Source organism: Scylla paramamosain, chromosome 24 (assembly GCF_035594125.1).
Source record: "Scylla paramamosain isolate STU-SP2022 chromosome 24, ASM3559412v1, whole genome shotgun sequence".
In the NCBI taxonomy this organism is placed as follows: Eukaryota; Metazoa; Arthropoda; class Malacostraca; order Decapoda; family Portunidae; genus Scylla; species Scylla paramamosain.
In genome coordinates, this window is record NC_087174.1 from 18,013,237 (window position 1) to 18,033,107 (window position 19,871).

General features: G+C 43.0%; 1 protein-coding gene across 1 annotated transcript in view; it reads right to left on the bottom strand.

Annotated features, from left to right (window-relative positions):
• The window catches only part of LOC135112834 (ras-related and estrogen-regulated growth inhibitor-like), a 45,392-nt gene that overhangs the window by 8,197 nt on the left and 17,324 nt on the right, over positions 1-19,871 (bottom strand). The window contains exons 4-5 of the mRNA XM_064027695.1: positions 6,625-6,698; positions 1,167-1,464 (exon numbers count right to left, since the gene is read on the bottom strand). Of these exons, the coding sequence (XP_063883765.1) occupies positions 1,167-1,464; positions 6,625-6,698 (372 nt within the window). The remainder of the gene's footprint in view (positions 1-1,166; positions 1,465-6,624; positions 6,699-19,871) is intronic.

A 19,871-nucleotide genomic window follows, 5' to 3' on the forward strand; every position in this document is an offset into this window, starting at 1 on the left:
TTACTCTGCATAATAATAAAGTGAAAGATGTGTATACTGCTGCACGGGGTACAGCGTCCCACAAAAGAAAGCACCCTGACACACACACACACACACACACACACACACACACACACACACACACACACACACACACACACACACACACACACACACACACACATACACACACACACACCTAATATAGATTATAGATCCCTCTCACCTTGACAACTATTTTGGTCAACACGAACATTGCCTCTTGAAGACTGCGTCATTGCTTCCCCTCGTGATGTGTGTCTGTGTGTGTGTGTGTGTGTGTGTGTGTGTGTGTGTGTGTGTCAGGATGCTTTCCTTTAGGGGACGCTGTACCCCAAGCAGCAGTATACAATATTATATATTGGTTATATCTATTATAAGTTACGAAGTGCACAAAGGTCAACGGGTTAGTCAGTATAAAAGCCGATGGGAGCGGCACTCACGCAGGAAGAAACGTGGTAGTATTAAGCTTATAATCACATTTAAAGTGTCCTGTGCAAGCAGAGATTGTCCATTTAGAGTCAACTCTCCATGCTAAGGCGCCACGGACGAGTGGCGTGGTGGGCGGCGTGCAGGGAGGGCCACAACACCCCTTGCCTAGTGACTGATAGATCATGAAGAAACTGTTCATCCGTCCCATCCTGTCTTAGGTTCCAACTCAGTTGAAACAGATGTGCTAAGCATTACGCTAAAGACTAATGAGATCAAAGCAAAGGTAAAGGAATTATATTAACCAGAGAAAACTAAGATTGGGTGGACATGTAGACAGAGTAACAAATTAGATTTAGAGCTAAAAGTTTATTGCCTTTACCTCATAAAGGCTAGGAATTCAGACAGAAGGTGAAGAGATCAGACGGAAAAGTATGCCAAAATCTTCCGAGATTAACTCAGTACAGTGGTGATATGCGCTCATGGAGATGGCTGTGAACCATGGTAGCACACACACTCACACACACACATTCTCTCTCTCTCTCTCTCTCTCTCTCTCTCTCTCCCCGTTTGTGTGTGTGTGTGTGTGTGTGTTTGTGTGTGGGGCAGACTGAACAAATGGAGCGATGTGTGAAGCAGACACCGAGTCGGTAGTTGGTGTGTGAAGAGCAACACACACACACACACACACACACACCACCTCCATGCCCCTTGCGTACCTTCCTCGGTGGACACTTGTCTTAGGTGCACCATGTCCGCCTTGTTGGCCAGGAGCACCATTGGAGGCCCTAGGGTCGGGGAGACATCGCCGCCCATTCCGCCAGAAGGAGGCAGAGGCGTAGGCGTAAGTGTAGCGGCACTGCTCAGGCCACTCCCACGTCCCCCCGCCTTGCGCTCGCAGATGTGGAGCCTCACCCGCTTGACCCAGTTGAAGCTTTGGCGGTCCGTAATGGAATAAACCAATAGGAAGCCGTCAGCCCAGTTGATGGTCTCCTGCGATGGTAGCGCCTCCATGGTCTGAAAAGTGGTGATTGGGTTTGAATAAATGTGTGTGTGTGTGTGTGTGTGTGTGTGTGTGTGTGTGTGTGTGTGTGTGTGTGTGCTGAAATGATTATTGGTTATATTCATTATATGGGTTAAGTTAAGGCTCCCTATTGACTCGGTACTGACAACCTGGATGCTGAGTGCCTTCCAGTCATTCACCACTCTAATTGAAAACCAGTTTTCATCAAGAACATAATTGCTATGAAAAAAAAGAAGAAGAAAAAAAAAAAAAAAATATATATATATATATATATATATATATATATATATATATATATATATATATATATATATATATATATATATATATATATATATAACAGTAAAAGGTAAATATATAGTCCTTGTTAAAAAAAATGCTTTATTTAAGGAATATAATAAATACTAATATATTTTGCAGTGTTTATCATATGGAAAGATGAAACTCATATCAAGCCAATACTTATAGACAATGACGAGATGAAATCAGCTAATCTATTTATCTAATCAAGTGGTTAAGAGTTCTGGAACTAGAACTTGTTGATATATTGTGTGACTCTCTCTCTCTCTCTCTCTCTCTCTCTCTCTCTCTCTCTCTCTCTCTCTCTCTCTCTCTCTCTAGGCGTCTCTTCTCGACTCTCAAAGAAGAATTTTTACGTATAGGCATAAGTAAAAAAAGAAAGAGAGGAGGAGGAGGAGGAAGAGGAGGAAGAGGAGGAGGAGGAGGAGGAGGAGGAGGAGGAGGAGGAGGAGGAGGAGGAGGAGGAGAAGAGGAAGAAGAGCAACAACAAGAGTAACAACAAAAAAAGTAACAACAACAGCAGCAGCAATAACAACAACAACAACAATAACAAGACAGTATTATTGGCAGTGTCCCATAAGCAAATTATGATGGTGACAGCTCCTCTCTTTGCCTTCCGACGTTTTATACTGTACAGTGACGAGGTATTGGCGCCAGAAAGAGAGAGAGAGAGAGAGAGGAGAGAGGAGAGAGAGAGAGGAGAGAGAGAGAGATGAGAGAGAGAGAAGAGAGAGAGAGAGAGAGAGGAAGGTGGGAGAAGCGAAAAAGAAAAACGGAAAGGGAATGAAGGATAATAATAAGAGATAGGAGAGAAGAGGGAGAAGGCAAGGAGGTGAAGAGGAGAAGAGGAGCTTTTTGTCTTTACCTCCGCTTACATTTCTTGAGATAGTGTCATCTATCATGGATGTCTTGTGAAGGGCGGCGCAACACGTCCGCCTGCTACTGTTTTGCCAATCCTATGTACGTCTTTAAGAAAGAGAAAGAGGGAGGTAGAAGCATCAGGAGTACATGGAAAGAGGAGAAAATAGGAGAAATATGAAGAGGAGGAGGAGGAGGAGGAGGAGAGGAAGATGTAGACACCATCAAGTGAATATTTTGCTTCTAAACAAAGAGGGAAATTTTAGAAACATCAAAGTGCCAACTAAGTGACAACTGCTCCCATCTAGCTGGCAATTATACTTTCCTCACCCTTATTCTTTTCTCTTATTTTTTCTTTCCTTTCTTTATGTATTGTACGAGTATATGTATTTAAGTATGTGCCTCATTTTCTTTATCATTGTCCTCTTTTCTTATTAGTTTTCTTTTCTCCTTTGTGTGTGTGTGTGTGTGTGTGTGTGTCTGTGTGTGTGTGTTGTGTGTGTGGTGTGTGTGTGTGTGTGTGTGTGTGTGTGTGTGTGAGTGTGTGTGTGTCCTCGCCCTCTTTATCACACTTTTTTTTTCCTCTCTCTCTCTCTCTCTCTCCTCTCTCTCTCTCTCTCTCTCTCCTCTCTCTCTCTCTCTCCCTCTCTCTCTCTCTCTCTCTCTCTCTCTCTCTCTCTCTCTCACTTTCAGTCACGTGTCACCACAAACACCACCTCCTCTCCTGGCCTGTCTCCCCTTAACCTTCCTGCACTACCCTGTCCCCGACTTATTCTTACCTCTACGTGTAGTCCTCCACCTGGCGCCACAATGCTATCACATAATCTCTCTCTCTCTCTCTCTCTCTCTCTCTCTCTCTCTCTCTCTCTCTCTCTCTCTCTCTCTCTCTCTGACAGCACTGGACTATGAGGGACATAATAACTATAGATATGCACGTAAAGGTAAAATAATCCAAATTCTTTCGTTAAAGAGAAAAAAAACTCATCTTTATCATCATCGTTATCATCATCATCATCACCAGTACCACCACCACCACCACCACCACTACCACCACTAACAACAATAACAACAACAACAACAACAACAACAACAACAACAACAACAACAGCAACAACAACAACAACAACAACAGCAACAACAACATGTACAACAACAGCAACAGCAACAGAAGAAAGTTTATAAAAACAACAACTCAGGCAACATTTTTCTTAACCAAATTTTATCTCGCACTTTAACGCTTCACGCAACTCATGAAGCAGTCTAAGTGATTAATTCCTCTTCACGCTGATAACCTTCTAGTTAATCTCAACCACTTCTGATCCCTAGCATTTCTCTATCTGAGTGTCATCTCCTTCACTTATCACTTCAGTTTCCATCAGGTCTTCTTACGAAACGGGTAAACACAAGAACATAAGAGAATAAGGAAAGCTGCAAGAAGCCTTCAGGTCTACAATTGATAGCCACTGAATGAAACATACCTACTACCCGTTTCCACCTATTATCCCTAACCACAAATTTATCTAATCATCTTTCAAGGCTCCCTGATGACTCTGCATTAACGACCTGATTACTGAGAGTATTCCATTTATCTACTACTGCATTTGCCAGCCCATTCTTTCAAATCTCCCTTTTAAATCCATCTTTATCAAGCTTGAGCCTACTATTTCTTGTCCTATCCTGATTATCGACCCTGAAATTATTGCTTATGTCACCCTTGCTATATCCCCCATACCACCTCAAGACCGTGGAATGCGTAGAGTTATCAAGCAAGTGAAATGTGCCGCTCTTGTCTCCCCTGGCGTGAAATATTCGAAGCGCTGACAAGGCGAGACGCTGTTCATGGCGTAAGTCTCACCTGCAAAACTTTATCCACCATTAATTAATTCCCGAGACGCGTGAAACTTCTTCCCGAGCGTCACATGTGGTGCGCAGGTGTCTGGATGACGGGACAGGCAGGTGAGGAAGTGCGTGCTGAAGCCTCCGTCTGTTCGTCTAGATGGATTGAAGGATAGATTCTTGTATGTAGATTGACAGTGAGAGATGAATAGACAGACAAACAGAAAGACAGACTGACAGACAGATAGATTGATAGATGGACATATGGATAGATAGTTAGAGAGATAGGCAGAGTTTTGGTCGTGACTCTACATATGCTCAGTTGTGCTAATAATAATTTTGTCACATTTAGTACACAACGGGCGACGTGTTGTAAGGATTCCTGATGTATTTCGACTACGTTGGCACATCACTTACTCTCTCTCTCTCTCTCTCTCTCTCTCTCTCTCTCTCTCTCTCTCTCTCTCTCTCTCTCTCTCTCTCTCTCACTCGCTCGTTCACTCGCTCATAGTCTAGTAATATCTACATACATATCTACGTAGTATTTCATTGGCATTTATCACTATTTTTTGTTGTCCCATCTCGTCTCTCTCTCTCTCTCTCTCTCTCTCTCTCTCTCTCTCTCTCTCTCTCTCTCTCTCTCTCTCTCTCTCTCTCTCTCTCTCTACCTACCTACCTACCTACGCACCTACCAACTTTCATCTGCCCCATATTTTTGTCCTCCTTAAATCAACGTGAGGGGAACAGACTGCTGGTGTGCCTCTGCGGTCATTAAGAGAAAATATGCAGCAAGTTTATTCCTGAAGGCATTATTCTTGTGGCAGAGTGTAAGGCAGAGCTTTCTTTGCTCGGTGCCACAAAGGATTACGTGTGGGTGAAAATAGCAATGCCCTGTTAAAAATACCCGAAGGTCTTAACCAATTTTCTATATTTAGTGTAAGGACAACAGTGTGTGTGTGTGTGTGTGTGTGTGTGTGTGTGTGTGTGTGTGTGTGTGTCTGTGTGTTTCTCTCTCTCTCTCTCTCTCTCTCTCTCTCTCTCTCTCTCTCTCTCTCTCTCTCTCTCTCTCTCTCTCTCTCTCTCTCTCTTCAGCTCAAGAATCACTTCTCACCTTGGCCAAAATGAGTTACACGTCGAGAAAGGAACGAGTGCAAGTGTGAAAAAAGTGAGTAATGGGTGTTATTCATTGCACCGTCACATCCTCCTGTCAACTCGGCTGTTACCTCTTTCCCTTCCTCCTCGCTTTCCTCTCCTCTTTTACTCGAAGGCTGACTGCCCTCTCTCTCATCACTTCCCATCGCCCTGCTTCCGTCTTCCCTAAGCTCATCACTGCTAGCTACTTCATGCACTTTTTTTTTTCTTGTGTAGGAGGGACATTCCATTATTAGTTCCGCTTTTACTTTTCTCCTTTATCTTGCTGGTTAAAATTTTACCCCAACACTACTGCTGCTGCTGCTGCTGCTGCTGCTGCTACTACTACTACTACTACTACTACTACTACTACTGCTACTACTACTATTACTACTACTACTACTACTACTACTACTACTACTACTACTTCTACTACTACTACTACTACTACTACTACTACTACTACTACTACTACTATTGTTACTACTACTACTACTACTACTACAACTACTACTACTACTACTACTACTACTACTCTACTACTACTACTACTGCTACTACTACTACTACTGCTACTACTACTACTATTACTATTTTTCACATACAACAATCTCTCTCTCTCTCTCTCTCTCTCTCTCTCTCTCTCTCTCTCTCTCTCTCTCTCTCTCTCTCTCTCTCTCTCTCTCTCTCTCTCTCTCTCTCTCTCTGTCCCCTCCCACACCAAGACACATTTAGGTAGACGTTAATACATCGATCTTAAGCTTAAGCTCGGGACGGGAATAACCTTGGAATTTACTTCGCTACGAATCCAAAAGTTGTGACCTTAAACTAAATATAGACGCGCTTACTATTTGAAGAACTCCTGGGTCCCCATTAGTGTGTGTTTACTTATAGCTGCTCGTTTCCTCCTACCTTTGGTCTCTGGTTACAAGTGACGCAGGCAGGTACACACACACACACACACACACACACACACACACACACACACACACACACACACACACACACACACACACATGATTCTCTACCTTGTTACACGTGTCGAGGATCTCAAACAGCACTGGCTCCCCGTCCACCAAGATCTCATTTCTGTATCTCTGTTCTGAAAAGAGAAGACGAATGTCAAAATAAAGAGGCAAAGTTGTGCTGTTGTTACTACTATAATAAATACTACTACTTCTACTACTACTACTACTACTACTACTACTACTACTACTTCTACTATATGCTACTACTTTTGCAGTCAATGATGGCGACAATAACTATATTTTCTTACTTCTAGTACTGCTACTGCTGATACTGATGATGATGATAAGGATAAACTATTTTGTAAAAGTATCTAGCAAACTCTTATATTAGTCCCATCTAAACTGTCTTCCATAACATTACATTACTAAAACATGATTTTGAAACGCCTTCATCTCTCATCAGATTTATATTGAAAGGTCAAGGAGATAAGTAGTCGTGTTCTCATTTAGAATCCTTATTAAATTTAGAATCCTTGTTAAATCATCACTAGAATCATGAAAACGTCCTTAGTAAAACACTTTAGTAGCTTCCACCGCAGCCTCATGAAAAATAAACTATTTCTAGAATCACGACAACGTTCCCTGAAACCTCGTGTAGCTTCCACCGCAGTCTATTGAAAGGAACAAAAATGAGATGGCGAAACAGTTGATAGCGGGAACCTTCTTTTCATTTCCCTTCCATCTTACTCCCACCTTAGCTCCAGATGGCCTTATGTTCATGAACGTATATCAGAAGAGTTTTCACACATTTAATTTAATTTATGGCGTAAAAAAAAATAAAACATTTAAATGCAGGAAGATGTTCATTACAAGTAAGTGGCGACGATGGCAGGCTGGCTCACTGGTGGGCGTGTTGAAGAGAGAGAGAGAACAATAATAATAATGAAAAAAAAATAAATAAAAAATAAATAAATAAATAAAAAATAATAACAATAATAATAATAATAATAATAATAATAATAATAATAATAATAATAATAATGATAATAATAATAATAATGAAAAGCTCGATCTCCTTCGCTATAATGTGCCTTCATCTACATTATAAAATATTACCTCACCAACAAAAATCAATATCCTTCCCACAAACTATAGTCTTAGATTACATACTTTCTCTTCATTTACAATAAAGGTGGATAGTTTACCTCTAACATTAGGCATTTACACCTTTCCCGCAAACAAAAATAGCCGTAAATGACACTCTTTCTATCATTTACCCTTTTTTATGTTCAAAAAAAAAAAAAAAAGGTAATGTATCTGATCCACGTGCGATGTAGTACAGCAAAAATGTGAAGCTCCAAAACTCAACACGTAAACTCAACTAATTTTCACACTGACGCTCTTGTATAAAAAATGAGAGCAGCTCACGAAGTGGCAGCGTGTGATGTAAACTTGTAGCCTCGCTCTTACATCATAGCGGCCGTCACCTGTCTCATGCAAGCACCCGCCAGGTAAGCTAACCAGGTAAACTACTTCACCTAAACGACACACAACTTGATGAAGTGAAACAGAAGTGAGGTTAGCCAGACTTTCTCTCTCTCTCTCTCTCTCTCTCTCTCTCTCTCTCTCTCTCTCTCTCTCTCTCTCTCTCTCTCTCTTGAAACCTAAAAACACATAATTTCATCCTTATAGACCAACGCAACATTGTACTTCCTCCTCCTCCTTCTCCTCCTCCTCCTCCTCCTCCTCCTCCTCCTCCTCCTCCTCTCCCTCTTCCTTCTTCCTCTTTTCTCCTCCTCTTCCTTTTCTCTCTTCTCTTCTTCCCACTTCTCCTCCTCCTCCTCCTCCTCCTCCTCCACGTCTCCCTCACCATCTTCCTAATACCGTGACACGCCGGCCTTTCCACACTGCCTTTAACGATGCTTTGATCTGAGGAGGAGGAGGAGGAAGAGGAGGAGGAGGAGGAGGAAGGGAGTACGGAGGTGGTGGCGGTAGATGATAAGAGAGAGAGAGAGAGAGAGAGAGAGAGAGAGAGAGAGAGAGAGAGAGAGAGAGAGAGAGAGAGAGAGAGAGAGAGAGAGAGAGAGGAAAAATAAATTTAAGCAAACCCCTGATAAATCAATTCTCTCTCTCTCTCTCTCTCTCTCTCTCTCTCTCTCTCTCTCTCTCTCTCTCTCTCTCTCTCTCTCTCTCTCTCTAGTCATATCTTCTTTTCCTTTTGAATTCCTTTCCTTCCTTCCTTTCTTTTATTAACGTTTTCAACACTATTCTCCATTCCTCATAGTAGTAGTTGTAGTAGTGGTAGTAGTAATAGTAGTAGTAGTAGTAGTAGTAATAGTAGTAACAGTAGTAGTAGTAGTAGTAGTAGTAGTAGTAGTAACAGTAGTAGTAGTAGTAGTAGTAGTAGTAGTAGTAGTAGAAGTAGTAGTAGCAGCAGCAGCAGTAGTAGTAATAGTAGTAGTGGTAGTAGTAGTAGTAATAGTAATAGTAGTAGTAGTAGTAGACCTGATAAACATCCTGCCTGCAACCACAGTGAGAAAAATCCTCACTGCACAGGAAACGGGAGCCTCTAACTGGCTAACGTCACTGCCCATCAGAGCGAAGGGCTTCAGCCTCAACAAACAAGAATTTGTCGACGCCATTGCTCTGAGGTACGGCTGGCCGATGGAAGGACTCCCCAGTACTTGTGTGTGTGGCTCCCCCAATGACGTCAACCACACCATGACGTGCAAAAAGGGGGATTCGTATGTATCAGGCACGATGAGGTGAGAGATCTGACCGCCAGCATGCTCAGGGAGGTGTGCCACGATGTCTCCACTGAACCGACCCTCCTGCCGCTAGACGGCGAGCACCTGCGCTACAGAACAGCCAACACCACCAACGAGGCTCGAGTCGACGTCAGTGCACGAGGGTTCTGGACAAGGGGACAGAAAGCATTCATGGACATACGGATCTTTGACCCGATGGCCGCCTGTCACCACGAACTCTCCCTGGAGGCCGCCCACCGCAAGAATGAGCAGGAGAAGATCCGAGCGTATGGGGAGAGAATCCAACACGTTGACCAGGGCAGCTTCACACCTCTGGTCTTCACCACATCTGGCGGGATGGGCTCCAAGGCTCAGTGCTTCTACTCAAGACTAGCCGACCTAATGGCAGAAAAGAAGCACCAGCCAAGGAGCCATGTCGTCGCATGGATGAGGTGCCGTCTCTCATTCTCCCTCCTCAGATCTGCCCTCCTGTGTCTCAGGGGGACAAGGCATTCCACTCCCATACCTGCAGACTTAGGAGGCCTCGACTGCGAGGCTACAGTGGTGGAGAGTGGCATAAGAGTAGATAGAGTAGAGGTAGAATGAATTTATAGTTAACAACTAATGATTATATTATAGAGTATTAGATATGGTTGGATGCCACAGTCATTAGCGGGAGCTGGGGCTAATGACCTCCAAGTAATGGAGCCCCTAATTGACACATCAATAAACATGGGGTGGAGGTATTATAGTAGTAGTAAAAAAAAAAAAAAAGTAGTAGTAGTAGTAGTAGTAGTAGTAGTAGTAGTAGTAGTAGTAGTAGTAGTAGTAGTAGTAGTAATAGTAGCAGTAGTAGTAGTACTACTACTACCGTCCTATTGCTTGAATTTCCTGCCTATCTAAAGTTTTTGAGTCTATCCTCAACAGGAAGATTCTTAAACATCTATCACTTCACAACCTTCTATCTGATCGCCAGTATGGGTTCCGTCAAGGCCGCTCTACTGGTGATCTTCTGGCTTTCCTCACTGAGTCTTGGTCATCCTCTTTTAGAGATTTTGGTGAAACTTTTGCTGTTGCCTTGGACATATCAAAAGCTTTTGATAGAGTCTGGCACAAAGCTTTGATTCCCAAACTACCCTCCTACGGTTTCTATCCTTCTCTCTGTAACTTCATCTCAAGTTTCCTTTCTGACCGTTCTATTGCTGCTGTGGTAGACGGTCACTGTTCTTCTCCTAAACCTATTAACAGTGGTGTTCCTCAGGGTTCTGTCCTGTCACCCACTCTCTTCTTATTATTTATTAATGATCTTCTAAACCAAACTTCTTGGCCTATCCACTCCTACGCTGATGATACCACCCTGCACTTTTCCACGTCTTTTCATAGACGTCCAACCCTTCAGGAGGTAAACATATCACGCAGGGAAGCCACAGAACGCCTGACTTCTGATCTTTCTAAAATTTCTGATTGGGGCAGAGCAAACTTGGTATTGTTCAATGCTTCAAAAACTCAATTCCTCCATCTATCAACTCGACACAGCCTTCCAGACAACTATCCCCTCTTCTTCAATGACACTCAACTGTCCCCCTCTTCTACACTGAACATCCTCGGTCTGTCCTTTACTTATAATCTGAACTGGAAACTTCACATCTCATCTCTAGCTAAAACAGCTTCTATGAAGTTAGGTGTTCTGAGACGTCTCCGCCAGTTTTTCTCACCCCCCAGCTGCTAACTCTGTACAAAGGCCTTATCCGTCCATGTATGGAGTATGCTTCACATGTCTGGGGGTTCCACTCATACTGCTCTTCTAGACAGGGTGGAATCAAAAGCTTTTCGTCTCATCAACTCCTCTCCTCTAACTGACTGTCTTCAGCCTCTCTCTCACCGCCGCAATGTTGCATATCTAGCTGTCTTCTACCGCTATTTTCATGCTAATTGCTCTTCTGATCTTGCTAACTGCATGCCTCCCCTCCTTCCGTGGCCTCGCTGCACAAGACTTTCTTCTTTCTCTCACCCCTATTCTGTCCACATCTCTAACGCAAGAGTTAACCAGTATTTTCAATCATTCATTCCTTTCTCTGGTAAACTCTGGAACTCCCTGCCTGCTTCTGTATTTCCACCTTCCTATGACTTGAATTCCTTCAAGAGGGAGGTTTCAAGACACTTATCCACCAATTTTTGACCACTGCCTTGACCCTTTTACGGGACTGGCATTTCAGTGGGCATTTTTTTTATTAGATTTTTGTTGCCCTTGGCCAGTGTCCTTACATAAAAAAAAAAAACTACTACTACTACTACTACTACTTATCTCTCTCTCTCTCTCTCTCTCTCTCTCTCTCTCTCTCTCTCTCTCTCTCTCTCTCTCTCTCTCTCTCTCTCTCTCTCTCTCTCTCTCTCTCTCTCTCTCTCTCTCTCTCTCTCTCTCTCTCTCTCTCTCTCTCTCTCTCTCTCTCTCTCTCTTTCGTCATATCTTCTTTTCCATTTAAATTCCTTTCCATCCTTCCTTTCTTTTCTTAACGTTTTCAACAAAATTCTCCATTCCTCATAGTAGTAGCTGTAGTTGTGGTAGTAGTAATAGTAGTAATAGTAGCAGTAGTAGTAGTAGTAGTAGTAGTAGTAGTAGTAGTAGTAGTAGTAGTAGTAGTAGTAGTAGTAGTAGTAGAAGTAGTAGTAGTAGTAGTAGTAGTAGTAGTAGTAGTAGTAATAGTAGTGGCAGTAGTAGTAGTAGTAGTGGTGGTGGTAGTAGTAGTAGTAGTAGTAGTAGTAGTAGTAGTAGTAGTAGTAGTAGTAGTAGTAGTAGTAGTAGTAGCATCACTACCACCACCACCATCACCACCTGTCCACCATCCCGACCAGCAGCAACAGTAGAAGGGCAGGCAGGGATAAGTTATTTCCATAAATAAGAGCACTAAAGGAAGACTCATGATGTGGTTTCGTTAAGAGGTTATGAGGGTGTGAGTGTGTAAACTTTTCTTGCACTCTATCAACCCACCCACTCCTCTGTTGATAAATAGAAAAAAGGGGGAGAGAGAAAATGCTAGACTAAACATATGGGAAGCCAGGTGTGTGTGATGTGGGCACAGGGTGTTAACAAATATCAGGAAACTGCGCCTTAGCATAAAAGACGGCACACTCAAACCTTTATGCGTCTTATCCTGGCTTGTTTTAACACCGGAGTTACTAGTGTTTTCAAGCGTGTTTTCATGGTTTTAATAATAATTGTAAAGGCTTTAGTGGAAGTTGCTAGTGTTTTCAAGTGCTTTCACGGTTCTAGTGATAACTGTAAAGACTCTGGAAGTTACTGATGTTTTCGAGCGTGCTTTCATGGTTCAAGTGGTAATTATACAGGCTTTAGTGGAAGTTACTGGTGTTTTGAAGTGTGTTTTCATGGTTCGAGTAATAATTGCACAGGCTCTGGTGGAAGTTACTGGTGTTTTCAAGTGTGTTTTCATGGTTCGAGTGATAATTATACAGGCTCTGGTGTAAGTTGCTGGTGTTTTCAAGCGTGTTTTTTTCATGGTTCATGTAATAATTGCACAGGCTCTGGTGGGAATCACTGGAGTTTTTAAGTGTTTTCATGGTTCCAGTGTTTTAGCCTTGTTGATATTGTTACTCTTATTGTCTGTGACTGAGCAAATGTGGTGAATATAAGAAAAACACACACACACACACACACACACACACACACACACACACGACTACACCGTGGGCGTCCCAGTTTCCACCAAGAACCCGGACTACTCGCCACTGCAAGCAATTCTGGAGCGACTGCAGACGTGGACGGAGGAGAGCAGGATGACCATCAACCACAGCAAAACTGTGGTGATGCACTTCTGTACCTCCTCTGTACCAGTGCCCCCTCCCCAGCTCACAGTGGGCCCTCACCCCCTCCAGGTGGTCCGATGTGCCAAGCTTCTCGGAGTCACGGTGGACGACCAGCTGACCTGGAAGCAGCATGTCGCCAGCACCGTAAGATCAGCTACCTACAGGCTGTACATGCTGCACAGACTCAGGTCGCTGGGGACGCCGACAGAGGAGTTAAGGGGGGTGTACCTCTCCTTCATCCTCCCTAAACTCATGTACGCCTCCCCAGCGTGGTCCTCCTCCCTCACACACACTCAACAGCTACAGCTAGAGAGTGTGCAGAAAAGGGCGTGCAGGGTCATCCTTGGCCCTGCATACACCACCTATGAAGAAGCCCTGACCACCCTGAGTCTGTCCAGACTATCCACCAGGCACCGAGAGGCTCTGGAGAAGTTTGGAAGGGGACTATTGCATCATCCACGTCTCAGAAACATGCTGCCGCCTGACGCGCCTCGCCCGGTCCGTGCCACCAGACACCACAACAAGATAACACCCCTAAAGGTGCCGCGCACGGACCGGTACAGACTCAGTGCGATTCCCACCATGGTGCGAGCCATCAATCAATAGTCCCTTCTAGATTAGACTTACCTTTAGGATTTATGTTAAGTATTTCCCCACACCCTATGTACATTTTCAGTTTGTTAACTGCCTAAATAATAAACCGTTTATTATTATTATTATTATTATTATTATTATTATTATTATTATTATCATTATTATTATTATTATTATTATTACACACCTTAGATTACGAGACTCCTCTATAACAAGTAAATATAGGTGAAATAAAATACTTAGAGCCAAGGAATATGCGCGTTGGCAAAGGGAATCTAACGTTATTCAGCTTTTACTTTGTCTTAGTCAACGCAAACACCCCTTGTCTCACACGTGTCTTTACTCCTCAGATTGCATTCCCAAACGTTTCGGCGTGGAAATCATGAGTTACTGAAAGGCGCTTTCATGTGTCCAGTAATAGTTTAACAAGGATTCCACATCATCAGTCGAAAAAAAGAAAAAACATGATGAGAGAGAACAAAGCGTTTCAAATTACGCACCTATTCTTAAAGGTGTGTGGGTCTAGAAGGAAGGCAAAGCAAGGGGAAAGAGCCATCTGAAATACCGCACCAAGGGCACGGGGAGGACTGCAGTAAATCTGTTCTCAGCTGGTGGACTTGCTGGGAATAATAGATGATTGGAGTCTCTCTCTCTCTCTCTCTCTCTCTCTCTCTCTCTCTCTCTCTCTCTCTCTCTCTCTCTCTCTCTCTCTCTCCTAACCAGGTAAACTAATTCGCCTAAATGACGCAACACCATGATGAAATGAAGCAAAGGTGAGGTAGTCTCTCTCTCTCTCTCTCTCTCTCTCTCTCTCTCTCTCTCTCTCTCTCTCTCTCTCTCTCTCTCTCTCTCTCTCTGATGCTTCACCACCATAAAAATGCCCTCCACACAGCAGGGGACCGCGGATAGTGTATGCAAGTTATGCTATTAATGCCAAAGTCCATAGCGGCAGTGTCAGAATGAGACAGCACGGGAGGAAAAGTGTACATAAACAATAACAACGAAACATGACTACTTCTTCCACGATAACAAATCACGTTCCTTTTAATATGCAATCGAGAGTTCAGGTATATGAGAGTGTTGCAGGCTCTTTGCTATGGCCTCTACCTGAGAATAGTAAAATGTTGTGGTGTGAGACTAGAGTACGATTTCACAAAGTACATAAGAACATGCAAAGATAAGGGTGCCTGCAAGAAGCCGTAAGACCTACACGTGGGAGTCCATGAATAAAATATGCCTACCTATTCTCTCCAAGCTTAATGAAGTGCTGTGGTGTAAATTTGGGGCATATTTGGCGTGCTATATGTTCTCAAGTTTAATGAAGTGTTGTGGTTTAAGTCTAGAATATAGTTTGACTGCTAAGGTGTCCCTTCAAGCTTAATGAAATGGTCTCGTGCAAGTACGGAGTGTAATTTCGAAAGGCACCGGTGACAAACAAGAAGAGTTTCATTTCCTTTTTTCATTTCCTTTCCGTAAAATCGCCTAAGGTTTTCGAATACAATTACAGTGTCATGCATTAGCACTCAAAGGATCCGATGACAGAGTGTACTGGTGAGCTGAGCGAGTCCTTTGTCACTGATCTATCTTTGTGTTGTTTTTATGCACGGTAGTCAGGATCTGTATTTAGAAACGCTTCATTCTCTCACAAGGGCTATTTTCAAAAGTCACGAAGATGATTAGTCAGGTTCTCGTGGGTGTTTTTCTCATTGAATAATTCAGAAGCCTTGTTTAAGTTACCACGTAAATTATGAAGTCTGTTGAAAATCCCAATATCTTCCTCTAAAACCTGTTAAAAGTAGTTTAGTATGATGTCGAAAGGTTTGAGAATGCGGTATCTCTCTCTCTCTCTCTCTCTCTCTCTCTCTCTCTCTCTCTCTCTCTCTCTCTCTCTCTCTCTCTCTCTCTCTCAACATAAGAACATAAGAAAATATGGGAAGCTGCAAGAAGCCATCAAGCCTACACGTGGCATTCGCTGTATGAAATATACCTACTTATTTCCACCTATCATCACCATTCATAGATTTGTCTAATCTTCTTTTAAAGCTTCAAATCTTCTTTTAAATCTCTCTCTCTCTCTCTCTCTCTCTCTCTCTCTCTCTCTCTCTCTCTCTCTCTCTCTCTCTCTCTCTCTCTCTCTCTCTCTCAGCTGACTCGACTCCCACCCTGTTGCCTCCCTCTCTGTTGCTATATTTAAATGTGAGGTACCATTTCACCTTTTCTGTGAGTTACCGTAAGCATGGAGCACGCGCGCCAGCCTTTGCGATCACTGGCGGGGAAGTCAGTCCCTCGCGATGCCTGAGATTGCGGCGTCTCACCTCCATTACTTCTAAAAGATTCTAGAGAAAGTTATTGCGGTTTTCAATGGAGTTTTCGTAATTTCCCTGGCAAAACCCTGCCGTAACCTAACATAATCTGCAATATTGAAAGGGACTGATAAGAACACAAACTTTGCACTGTGACGAAATATATATATATATATATATATATATATATATATATATATATATATATATATATATATATATATATATATATATATATATATATAATTAAGTAAATCGTGAGATGCGTCGTATTCCTCACCAGATAAGATTAAAACTTTCAAAATTACATTTGTCAGGGAGGGGTAGGTTATGATGGAAACTGATAGATGTAATGAATTGTCCTAAAGGATACAGGAAAAGTGATAGAGATATTTTTTTTTATAGTAGTCAAGACAGGACAAGTTCAAGCTTGAGAGCGGTAGGTAAAAAAAAAAAAAAGGAGACAGGAAGAAACGAGTTATCAAATACAGGTATAGAGTATTGGAAGGCCTTCAGTAATCAGGTTGTCAGTGAGGTCTAAAGCAATGTTCAGGGGGTGGTGCGAACTTATCATTAAACCCAGCTGTGACCTCACTGAACGTTTCCCTTTGTGTCTCACAACACAAGGGGGCAGTCACAGCCTGCCCTCTAAAGACAACTCTCTTCCTCCACACAAAACTACAAGCACCTAATAACAAACACACCCTTCACTCAAAAATTTTAAAATCATGATGGCGACTCCTACACCAGCCTCGGAGTCCCCATCTGGGGAGGGGACCATAAATGTCCCCAGGTCGGACTGCCTTTCTGTCGACGACCCTAAATGTCTTGACACCCTCCTCAACTTTTTCTTCATTAACTTCTGCAACATTCGCGGTCTAAGATCTAATTTTCAATCTGTAGAACACCACCTCTCCTCTTCTAAACCTCATCTTCTTTTCCTCACTGAAACTCAGGTGTCTGAGGCAACTGACAGTAGCCTCTTTTCTGTTCCCTCCTACTTTCTCTATCCTCATTTTCGATCCAAAGCTGGATGTTGCGTTTATGTGCGCAATGACTTAACCTGCTCTCGTGCCCACGCTCTTGAATCTTCCGAGTTTTCCACCATCTGGCTACGACTACAGAGTCACTCTCATACTAAATTTATCTGTGCTGTATACCTCTCACCTAACTCGTCTGACTATAAGAAATTCTTTGACTACTTAACTTCCAAAGTGGAGCACATTCTGACCCTCTTCCCTTTTGCAGAGATCTCCATTCTTGGAGACTTCAATGTTCACCACCAGCTTTGGCTTTCCTCTCCCTTCACTGACCATCCTGGTGAACTAGCCTTCAACTTTGCTATCCTCCATGACCTAGAGCAATTGGTGCAACACCCTACTCGTATTCCTGACTGTCTTGGAGATACACCCAACATTCTTGACCTTTTCCTGACTTCTAATCCTTCTGCTTATGCTGTCACCCTTTCTTCTCCGTTGGGCTCCTCTGATCACAATCTCATATCTTTACCTTGTCCTATCACTCCAATCCCTCCTGAGGAGGGATTGGACACCTCTGGCGTTTTGCCTCTGCTAGTTGGGGGGACCTGAGGAGGTATTTTGCTGATTTTCCTTGGAATGACTACTGCTTCCGTGTCAGAGACCCGTCTTTGTGTGCTGAGCGCATAACAGAGGTGATAGTGTCTGGCATGGAGGCATACATTCCTCACTCTTTTTCTCGTCCTAAACCTTCTAAACCTTGGTTTAACACAGCTTGTTCTCGTGCTATACATGATAAAGAGGTGGCCCACAAAAGGTACTTAAGCATTCCATCACCAGAATCTCATGCACTTTATATTTCTGCCCGGAACCATGCCAAGTCTGTTCTCCAACTAGCCAAAAACTCCTTCATTAACAGAAAATGTCAAAACCTTTCAAGATCTAACTCCCCTCGTGATTTCTGGCATCTAGCCAAAAATATCTCCAATAACTTTGCTTCTTCTTTCCCTCCTCTATTTCAACCAGATGGCACCACTGCTATCACATCTATTTCTAAAGCTGAACTCTTCGCTCAAACCTTTGCTAAAAACTCTGTTTTGGACGATTCTGGGCTTGTTCCTCCCTCTCCTCCACCCTCTGACTACTTAATGCCACATATTAAAATTATTCGCAATGATGTTTTCCATGCCCTTGCTGGCCTAAACCCTCGGAAGGCTATGGACCTGATGGGGTCCCTCCTATTGTTCTCCGAAACTGTGCCTCCGTGCTTGCACCTTGCCTAGTCAAACTCTTTCAGCTCTGTCTGTCAACATCTACCTTTCCTTCTTGCTGGAAGTTTGCCTACATTCAACCTGTTCCTAAAAAGGGTGACCTTTCTAATCCCTCAAACTACCGTCCTATTGCTTTAATTTCCTGCCTATCTAATTTTTTTAATCTATCCTCAACAGGAAGATTCTTAAACATCTATCACTTCACAATCTTCTATCTGATCGCCAGTATGGGTTCCGTCAAGGCCGCTCTACTGGTGATCTGGCTTTCCTCACTGAGTCTTGGTCATCCTCTTTTAGAGATTTTGGTGAAACTTTTGTTGTTGCCTTGGACATATCAAAAGCTTTTGATAGAGTCTGGCACAAAGCTTTGATTTCCAAACTACCCTCCTACGGTTTCTATTCTTCTCTCTGTAACTTCATCTCAAGTTTCCTTTCTGACCGTTCTATTGCTGCTGTGGTAGACGGTCACTGTTCTTCTCCTAAATCTATTAACAGTGGTGGTCCTGTCACCCACTCTCTTCTTATTATTCATTAATGATCTTCTAAACCAAACTTCTTGTCCTATCCACTCCTACGCTGATGATACCACCCTGCACTTTTCCACGTCTTTTCATAGACGTCCAACCCTTCAGGAGGTAAACATATCACGCAGGAAAGCCACAGAACGCCTGACTTCTGATCTTTCTAAAATTTCCGATTGGGGCAGAGCAAACTTGGTATTGTTCAATGCCTCAAAAACTCAATTCCTCCATCTATCAACTCGACACAACCTTCCAGACAATTATCCCCTCTTCTTCAGTGACACTCAACTGTTCCCCTCTTCTACACTGAACATCCTCGGTCTGTCCTTTACTTATAATCTGAACTGGAAACTTCACATCTCATCTCTAGCTAAAACGGCTTCTATGAATTTAGGTGTTCTGAGATGTCTCCGCCAGTTTTTCTCACCCCCCCCCAAGCTGCTAACTCTGTACAAGGGCCTTATCCGTCCATGTATGGAGTATGCTTCACATTTCGGGGGGTTCCACTCATACTGCTCTTCTAGACAGGGTGGAATCAAAAGCTTTTCGTCTCATCAACTCCTCTCCTCTAACTGACTGTCTTCAGCCTCTCTCTCACCGCCGCAATGTTGCATATCTAGCTGTCTTCTACCGCTATTTTCATGCTAACTGCTCTTCTGATCTTGCTAACTGCATGCCTCCCCTCCTTCCCCGGCCTCGCTGCACAAGACTTTCTTCTTTCTCTCACCCCTATTCTGTTCACCTCTCTAATACAAGAGTTAACCAGTATTCTCAATCATTCATCCCTTTCTCTGGTAAACTCTGGAACTCCCTGCGTGCTTCTGTATTTCCACCTCCCTATGACTTGAATTCCTTCAAGAGGGAGGTTTCAAGACACTTATTCATCAATTTTTGACCACTGCTTTGACCCTTTTGTGGGACTGGCATTTTAGTGGGCATATTTTTTTATTGGATTTTTGTTGCCCTTGGCCAGTGTCCTTCCTACATAAAAAAAAAAAAAAAAGAAACTTATCCTTTAATTTTTGATGACTGCTTATGACTTTGTTTGGGAGCCGACATCTCAGTGGGTCTT